The sequence below is a fragment of the Chelonia mydas genome, chromosome 10 (genome assembly GCF_015237465.2).
Source record: "Chelonia mydas isolate rCheMyd1 chromosome 10, rCheMyd1.pri.v2, whole genome shotgun sequence".
NCBI lineage: Eukaryota > Metazoa > Chordata > Testudines > Cheloniidae > Chelonia > Chelonia mydas.
The window spans coordinates 36981319-36990561 of NC_051250.2; the positions used below are offsets into that span (position 1 = coordinate 36981319).

General features: G+C 47.3%; 1 protein-coding gene across 4 annotated transcripts in view; it reads left to right on the top strand.

Annotated features, from left to right (window-relative positions):
- TBC1D24 (TBC1 domain family member 24) overlaps positions 1-6836 on the top strand; it is a 64958-nt gene extending 58122 nt beyond the window's left edge. For 3 of the 4 annotated variants that reach the window (XM_037910057.2, XM_037910058.2, XM_043523448.1), the window contains one exon: positions 48-6836. In XM_037910057.2, coding sequence (XP_037765985.2) covers positions 48-202 — 155 coding nt within the window. In that variant the 3' untranslated portion in view covers positions 203-6836. The remainder of the gene's footprint in view (positions 1-47) is intronic. The other variant, XR_006284159.1, reaches the window with a different exon arrangement.
- Positions 6837-9243: the final 2407 nt, after the last annotated feature.

Here is a 9243-nt window from a genome sequence, read left to right on the forward strand (position 1 = left end):
AGAAACGCAAAAGCAATGTAACGTTTTTGTTCTTCCTTTCTCTGTAGGAGGTGGTGATGGCCAGGCCCTCTACCTTGATGCAGACCTGAACCATGGGAGAACCAGCCACTGCAATACTTTCAATAATCAGCCACTGTGCTCTGAAAGCTTCCAGATCTCTGCCATGGAGGTGTGGGGCTTCAAGGACACCATGAATGCCTGAGGCTATAACCATCATCAAAACAATGAGCCTGTCAGACATCTCAAAATTCTCAAGACAAATACTAATGCGAAAGCCAAGCTAGCACAAAAATTCCACTAGGCTCCTAGCTTAGCTATTAAGGAACATGCTAAATGCAGGGCTTAGTTGTTTACTGTTGCTCCTTATATGTAACATGTAAAGGGCTAGGTGGTGCATCTGGTTAATTCCTTTTACCTCTGGCAAACTGGGTTCAAATCCTGATTTCAGTAACAAGTGGAAATGTGGGTATCTCATTCTAGTCCTGAGTGGATGTGTATCCATATGCAATCAGTCTCTGAGGCCAGGACTGGAACAGCAGCGTGTTGCTCATCAGGATGCAGGTATATTGGCAGATCTGTGTGTGGCTTGTACAGTGCCTGGCTTGTGCCAATGACATCAGTTTGCCACTTGCAGGGGAAGAATATTGGTTTATAAAATATTTGACACAGAATATTGGTTTATGAAATCAATGGCTTTCTATAAGTAGACTTTGCATATGGGTCCACCCATCAGGCAGATCCATGTATCCATTTTCAGCACCCTTTCCTGAGCAAGTCAGCAAAGCTTCTGAAAGGAACAAAGACTAATAGTTGTCTTTCCCCACATCTGAAAGCTAGTGTTCTTAATCTGCTTACAAAGTCTGCCCCTCTGTAGGAAGCATCCAGTCTGGGAAAGCACTTCCTCAAAGGCTGACTTTCTGTTTACATTCCTATTACATATCAGAATCATGACTTCCAGTTGTAATATTATGACTCACGGCTCAGGCAGCTAAAAGCCAGCAGGCTATATGCAGGGCACAAACTCTTCCCCTTCTTCTTGGTTCCTGGCAGCTGACATGAGATTTTGCACCAGTAGTGATAACAGGCCAGGCAGAAAATTAGCAATTGGATGCAGAAACACAATGCCCTCTCCAAAGAGAAGCAGATGAGAGTGGGCGGAGGGGAGAGTACCTACAGAGATAGAAAATGATCTCATCTATCAATTCAGTCTTGTGTCTGGGAATGTACTAGTTCCCCAGACAGGCTCTAGGGGTTGCTGTTTCTATAGCACTTGAATCTGCCTATTGACTGGAGAGACTAGTGCTCTCTCAGTGTAAAATGCAGCCATGCTTTGCCAGTAATGCCTCATGGTATAAGTTGGACAGGTGAAACAGTCCTTTCTTCTTGCCTGACAGTTCTGGCAGCATTTCTCCGCAGACACGCTTCGTGACTGGAAATGATTTCCCATTGCTTGGCACACGAAGTTAGCAGTCCAGCTTTGAGACTTGTCCTTTCCTGGCTTAGTCTATGCATCTCAACGGAGGATCAGTGTGAGCACGTGTTAGAGAGATTCCTCTGAGTACTTCAGCAGAGTGATCACTAGTGAGGGGGAGTTCTGCAGCCAGATGGAGAGAAGAGAGAGCACTGTTTCCTCACCAGGTATATAGTGACAGCAATTGCATTAAAATAGAGAATCTTGAATATTACCTTTTTTTAAGGTGCATTTCTTTTATAAAGGGAGATCAAAATATGCAGTGAAAAATCAGTGGCCCAACTCTTAACTAGGCTGGGCAAGATCTCCTCAGAATCCACTGGCACAGATGAGGCTGGCTAAATCTTACTTGCCCGGGCCACATCTAAAGGGACTGGCAGACAGTTGTGTGACTTTGGCAGGGCACTGCCTCTCAAGAACCCACTGGCAAAGGTTAGCCTGGAAGATGAACAGCTTCTTGTGATGCCATTGTTGGAAGCCCTTCCATAAGAACGCAGGTCAGTAACGGATTGTGGATGCACCCTTTTAAAATGATAGATGAACATCAAACAGTCTGTTTGTAATCAGAATCTTTCTCTTGTTGGTGCAGAGCAACATCACTTACTCCTGCAAGAGCTAGTAACACCACAAGCACTCATGATGGAACAAGGAAGCATTGTCCTTGCCCTGTGCATCCTTGCAGTGCGTCGAATGTGTTTGGAGAGGGCAGCTGTCATGTGGCTAACCCAGAATCCTGGGCCCTGACCTTGCTGAGTAATGGCTGCAGGAGCAGACTCTTATATTCTGGCTGAAAAGTATACATTTGTCAGTGTTAAATCTGAACAAATATTCTGTTAGAATCTTAAGCAGCTTTGGTTCCAGCTTGTTTTGCTGCTCACCTTGAAAAGGCCTCCCTGTGCCTGTGAGTATAGATGCCATTGACTGACAGCCCATACCATCTGACATGCTGTGGACTTTGCAATATTGTGTTCAGCACATGGCAGAAGCACATGGGAGGTGAATGAAGTTTGCCCCTGCTTAAAAGATCAGTTTCCAGATTTGAATTGACTGAACTAAGACCCTTTTATCTTCCAAGTGATAGTGTGCACTAGCCTTGGGGCGCATGTTCACCCCCATAGTTGCACCATTCGGGTTCTTAAATGTCAGTATTAGCAACTGGCTCAGCTAGTAAAAAATAGTTCATTTCAGTGCCCCCTTAAGATCAGTCAGCAGGAGTTTCCATCCCAGATGGCTTATAACATAACTGGTCTGAGGAGCTAATTCCCCATTCCAGGCAGGGTTCTGGCCCTAGATCAGGGGTGGGCAACATTTTTGGCCTGAGGTCCACATCAGGGTTCCAAAACTGTGTGGAGGGCCGGGTGTGAAAGGCTGTGCCTCCCCAAAGAGCCTGGACTGTGCCCCCTCCCACTTCCCGTCCCCTAACTGCCCCCCCTCAAAACCCCTGACCCATCCAACCTCCCCTGCTCCTTGTCCCCTGACCACCCCCTCCCGGGACCCCCGGCCCCTAACCACCCCCCTGGGACCCCACCGTCTATCCCACCCCCACTCCCTGTCCCCTGACACGCCCCCCGGGACTCCCACGCCTATCCAACCAGTCCCTGTCCCCTGACTGCCCCGGGGACTCCCCGTCCCCTTACAATGCCGCTCAGAGCACCAGGACTGGCAGCCCTAAGTAGCACATTCCTACGGGGAGCAATTTAGTACACTACACTGGCGGCTCTCGCAGCTGCACTGCCCGGCAGGAGCTTGCAGCCCCGCCACCCAGAGCGCTGGCTGCATGATGAGCTGAAGCTGTGGGAGAGGGGCCGGGGGCTAGCCACCCGGGCCAGGAGCTCAAGGGCCAGGCAGGACGGTCCAGTAGGCCAGATGTGGCCCGCGGGCCGTAGTTTGCCCACCTCTGCCCTCGATGGTTTGGAAGGTTTCCTATGCCAGGATGGAATGTTGACATTTTTACCAAAGTAATTAGGCTGCAAAGGGAGACTAAGCAAGCTGAGAGGATTAGGTGTGGCAGCTCTGGTTCCACTGTGGCCTGGCTGTCCCTATTTGCATATTGCTGAGAGTGATAGTTAAGTCTGCTGATGCACCCATGGCAATGTTGCTGAGCACAGGCCATGGAGAACATGGAGGTCCATGATCTGTAGACAGTTACTTCATTAACTGCTTTGGTGTGGGTGGATCATCTCCCAGTAACTGGCACTGTAAAATCTCTACAGTGCCTTTAACTTTCCATACAGAGCTCTCATGCCTGTATCTCAAAGCAAGTTCTTTCCAGACTGAAAGAAACTAGTGGTAATTCCTATCCATATGTCTGTTAATTGAGCTGGTAACAGATTATATCATCCACCTGCACCAATGGCTGTTGGCTGAAAAGAACCTTGCATGATTGTACCTTGCTTTCTGTAAGCACTGGCAGGTGTCCATCTATCTGTAGGATATTGAAAAGCAAATGTCATATCACTTTTGGTGCTTAATGGCATCTTATCAACTTCCTTGGGCAAAGGATTCATTCAGAAAATGCACTGAGTGCCTTGGGGGGGGGGTGGTTCTCAAATATGTTCTCCCCTCTGCCTCATTCTTCCAGCTTGTGTACAGTTTGTTCTTAGCAGTAATTTTCATGTAATTAAGATATCACCTGTCCCTTGAGCACTGGGTTGGCAAGAGTGGGAGACTTTCACATTCAAGCAATTCTTAAGTCTGTCTGCAAAACACATCCAGAGACATTCTGGTTTTCTTGCCTTCCCCAACCTCTCCCACTCCTGCCCCACTCCTCAAATAGCATCTACAGAATCCTCCCCCCAGACTGCTAGGGTGGAAATGTAACCCCAGAAAACTGCTTGAATAGAAGACAACAGCAAACTCAGCTTTAGAATACTAGGCTGGTTTTTCAAAGAATCCTCGGGGAGATAGGCACCCAAATCCTACTGAAAGTCACTAGCATTTGGGCTACTGCCTCTTAGCAGCAATGAAAAGCTCAGTTTTGACCTTTGCTAGGATTGCGTTGTGTACAAGTAGCAGATGCCCCTAATCCTTCCACCATGGAGGGCCCACAAAGAAGTCCCGAGGGTATTTCTACGCTGCAGCTGGGAGGTGATTTCCAGCACAAGTAGACAAACGTGGGGTAGCTCAGCTCAATCTAGTGCACTGATAATAATAGTGTGGATGCTGTGGCACATGCTGCAGGTCAGGCTATCTACCCCACGTTCAGACCTGCGGGCTCGGGCAGGCTTGGATTTGAGTGGCTACCCCGAGCCATCACCTCTCCCACAGTGTTCACACTGCTATTTTTAGCACGTGCACTGGAGCTGAGCAAGCGCAAATGTCTGCCTGGGCTGGGGATCACACTTCACACAACCTATGCAGATGGCCTGTTATCCTGTTTCTGCAGGTGACCATAGCAGAGTCTTCACTTCCTTCTTAAAGGAGCTCACCACATTGGGTAATGGGAGTCTGGTGAGTAGCTTCTCATGAGGCAGTCCATGTCTAGGCATAAGCCTTGCAATTTGAGAAAAGGGGAGGATACTCTTATGACTTGGAACAAACACTACCTCACCAGGGTAATTGGGGGAGGGGAAGTGGCAGGGAAGGGGAATTGATGTTACAGGATGATCCGTGTGCAAAAGGGTTCCACTGCCTGAACCCCGCTTCTGGAAGCAATGGGTGACGAGTCAGTGAAGCTGTGCTAGAAGTAACTTCTCCCCTTGCCCAGGTGGGTGGCGAAACTAGTGACCCCTCTACTGACTGCCATCTGTGTTCATAGGACTCTTAGGAGGAATGTATTGCAGAAGCAGTTTTTTTTTACCAGGATGTGGTGCTAAAAGATCTCATTAGGGTGAGTACTTGAGAAATAAAATCCCAGAAGACCAATTTAGTGTACGCAGGTCCGGCACCGGGATAACCCAACCTGACCAAGAAGCCACAACAAACATGCAAGAGGAATTGTATTATACAAAGCTGTCTTTCGTATTCTCCTTTTGTAGTTATTCCATAAAAACTAATGCTCCTTTTATATGTAAATGTTTATGTATAATATTTCTTTGTGAGCCTAAGGCAGCTCAGAGCTGTGGTGCTATGAGCTGAGGACCTGTCCCTTCCTCTCCAGTGGCAAAGATGCATCTTCTGTCTGTGATTAAAAATTGATGTTAAAGAGAAATCCATCCAGGTTCATGTAAATCAGTGAGCGGTGTTGTGTATGTTACATGCAGAACTCTTGGGTTTGGGTACATAGACCAGTTTTTGAGAAGACTGCTAGAGTGGGTGGCTTCTCAGAGATCAGGGCTCCAGCTGGGAAGTGTGTACTATGATGAGTTACTTTACTGTAACCCTGAACAGCCTTTGAAGACATGTCCCTTTGGTGGTATTGTGTGTTATCAGTGCCCTTCGATTTATGCTGTTAGTATGGAGCTACGGTTCTGGCTGTTGAGATGCAGCCGCTGCTCTTTAAGAGCATCTCTGGCTTCCTGGGAACCCATTTCTGAGTTGTAACTTTCTATTAGACAGACGCTTTCTGGGGATGGGGAAGGCCAGAGAAGACTAGAACCACCACCCACCTCCCCTAAGCATCTGAAAATAGCCTCTGACCTACTTACAGCACAGAAACCAACAGTTACGCTACTCAGGGTGGCTGTGTCTCTGGAAAGCTAATTGCTCTCTGATAATCATGCACTTTTTGTGATAGTCACCTTCCATCTTCTGTCCCTCACCAGAGAGGTGACAGACGAGGAGCCTCCTTGAGGGTTACATTCTCTTCTGTGGAGAATATAGACTGAATGTTACTGAAAGGGTTAAACTTATATCAGCAGAAGTATCTTTTAGCCCCCCAAAAATAATTTTCTTGCATATCAAATCAGCTGCTAATCCCAGCATTGGTATGTTTGAAAACAGTACCTACTGATTCACCTCTTTCTGGTTTTAGTTTTAAATCCTGGGGAATCGGAGTTTACACTGCCTTTGTGTCCTCAGAGCTACGCTCTGATATCACAAATGGGCAGGGACCAAGACCTCACCTGAAGCTGGGGCAGAGGGAAAAGTTAGCTGCTGCAATCCACATCTGGAATCCCGCCCAGGCACAAAATGCATAGAGGGCTCAGATACAGTCTCATCACTGTGTGATAACAGCTCTGTCTTCTGAGCCAACTCTTGTTTTGAGATGAATTTTGTACCAGTCTGTAGGTGATATGAATGCAAAATATATCCTGAGTGACATTTTTCTCCAGGTGATTGCAGTGCTGTCTAATTGTGACTTTCCAGGTCATGTAACTATGCCCTCCATTCATGTCAGTGTTGAGTGTTTATGTGACTGCACAGAATTTGGGTTGAAGCATTAAAATAAAATTTAAACATACAAGCTGTTGGCTTTACCCTTTCAGCAAAGCTGTCTGGTACAGATTTCTCGTTCTAAAGCCAGATTTTGTAGTAGGCACTTGCTCTGCATCATGAGACATAACCACCTTCAAAAGCTACAAGGAAGAGTTGGTGTCTCCATTTTACAGATGGGAAACTGAAGGACAGAGATTAAGTGACTTGGCCAAGTCACATAGGGAGTCTGTGGCAGAGCAGAGAATTGAGCCCAGATCTCCCAAGTCCCAGTCAGGCATGTTAATCACAAGACCATCCTTCCTCTCCCTCTTTCCAGGTGGTTTATCCTTGGCTGCACTTGCGGTTAAACAGTGTTCAGCACCAGTTGCCAGTTCAGTTACATTTCCTGGATGAGGTTTGAGTCCAGCTGCCCTCTGAATATCTCGTGTCATCACCACTAAGTGATGTTCTGCACAACACATTGTGCCCTCGTTAACACCTGGGCAGCCCCATTGTCTTAGGATTGTTCTCAATCAGTGCCAGCTAGAGCTTTGTTAGTCTTCAGTCTGTTTGCACAGGTGCAACTGGAATCACTGGACAGTGTTGTTGCACCGGTGTCACTTATGACATAATTTGGCTTGCAGAACCTCAGTCACTGGTGATGATGCATGAGACAGAAAGAGCTCACTTGAAACTCTGAACTAAGGGTGAGTCTCTGGAGCTGGCAGTTAGAAAAACCAGTGCTAACAGTGCATTTTATGTAGCGATTAGAGACAGCATGGAGCCTTAGAGTGCCATTTTTACACAGTCATTTCGTAGAGTAAAGCTGCACTTTAAATGTATTGTGAAGAGCAGGAGTGGGACTGTCTGACTGTAGGGGATCACTGAAACAAGCGTCTCTGTAGCGCCCTGCTCCTGCCTATCTCTGTTCAGCGATGAGTAAGAATGCTGTGGAGAATGTTTAGTGTAAAGGTAGGGTCTAGCCACTAGAGGCTACTCTTCAGCTGATCTCAGATTAGATGAGCAAGTTACCTGTGACAGATACCAGCTAAAAGAAAAACTGCTTCTACTAGCCAAAAAGCCCAATTTAGTAAACAGTAATGCTGCTGTAAATGTGTCAGTGGCTAATGAGGTCTCAGTAGGAATAGGGGTTTCTCTGAGGTTAGCTAAGGAGGTAAAGTGTCATTCTGGTATCACAAGAAGCTAGTGCTGGGTAGCAGGAAATGTCCCAAACCTAAAGTCCTTTAGGGCTGGGGCTTTTACAGATCAGTGACCTGGGGTCAACTAGCCCAGAAAGTCTAATCTTGGGCTTTGGAGCAACTGTGAGTGCTACAGAGCTTTATGTGCAAGTAGCTGTAAGAGTTGAAGCTGTACTGTTTGGGAGCTGGGAGGAGGTTGCATGCTTGACTGGTAGTGTCAGAAATTGGAAGTTCGCTCTCCTATGATGGATCTGTACTTGCCTGAGCCTGTAGGGGTTCATGGAAGAAGCCCTGTGCTGTAGAAGGCAAGTGTGATGTCTCCAAGGAACGCTAACGTGTAACTGAGTATAATGGAGATGAACGAGTTCTCCTGAAGAGACAAGAGGTCCTCTGTGTTAGGTTGGATGTGCAGTAACAGGATAGCTTTTAGAATGGCACATGCAGATTTCACACTAGTTGTGCCCACCTTCGTCCACCCCACACCCACTGTCCTTGGAAGCTGCGAGCTCTGTCACACACAGCAGTAGGACGTTGATTCTGGCACCATTTCATAATATCAGCTAACAAAAACTAATCTTCCCACTGGCAAATCAAGGGTTACGGTAGACTCCTCCAAAGGGCGGCAGAAAAGCTGTTTGCCTTTGTACACATGCCAGCCGGGGTTTTAGTCCCATTCTGGAGCTCACTCCCTCTCCGTATCTTTTCTAGGTGAGCTAGCAGGTGGGTGGCTGCTTGACAGTTCTTTGCTTGTTTCTTCCCCCTGCAGCTTTGAGCTGGCTCTTAGCAAGTTTTCAAACCATGCAGAGGGCTGAACTGGGTGCATTAGTCTGCACTTCCTCACAGCGGTGCCAACCAGGACTCTAGGACCTTGGCTTCATGTGCAGAATTACTGGTTGCTGACAACTGATGTCCTCAGTGGGAGAAATTTGAACCAGCTCTGAACACTAATTGCAAATGTAGTGTTTGCAAACTGCTCAGTGCCCATTGCTCAGTGCCCATTGCTCAGTGCCCAAACTGCTCAGTGCCCATTGCTCAGGTTAGTTCTGCTAATGTAGACAAGGCTCCAATGCTGTCTGTACACTAGTCCTTTTCCTGGATAAGTCCCATCATGGCTAACACAGTGTGGGAGCCCTAGCCTAGACAAGACACCAGGTGTGCCATGTCACCTGAACTTGGCCAGAGCAGGTCTGTGACGCAGGCTAGCACCTGATCTGTGCTAGCGCTCCCACCCTGGCTACTACTGGTGGAACTGTAGTGCTATTACAAGCTAAACAAGGC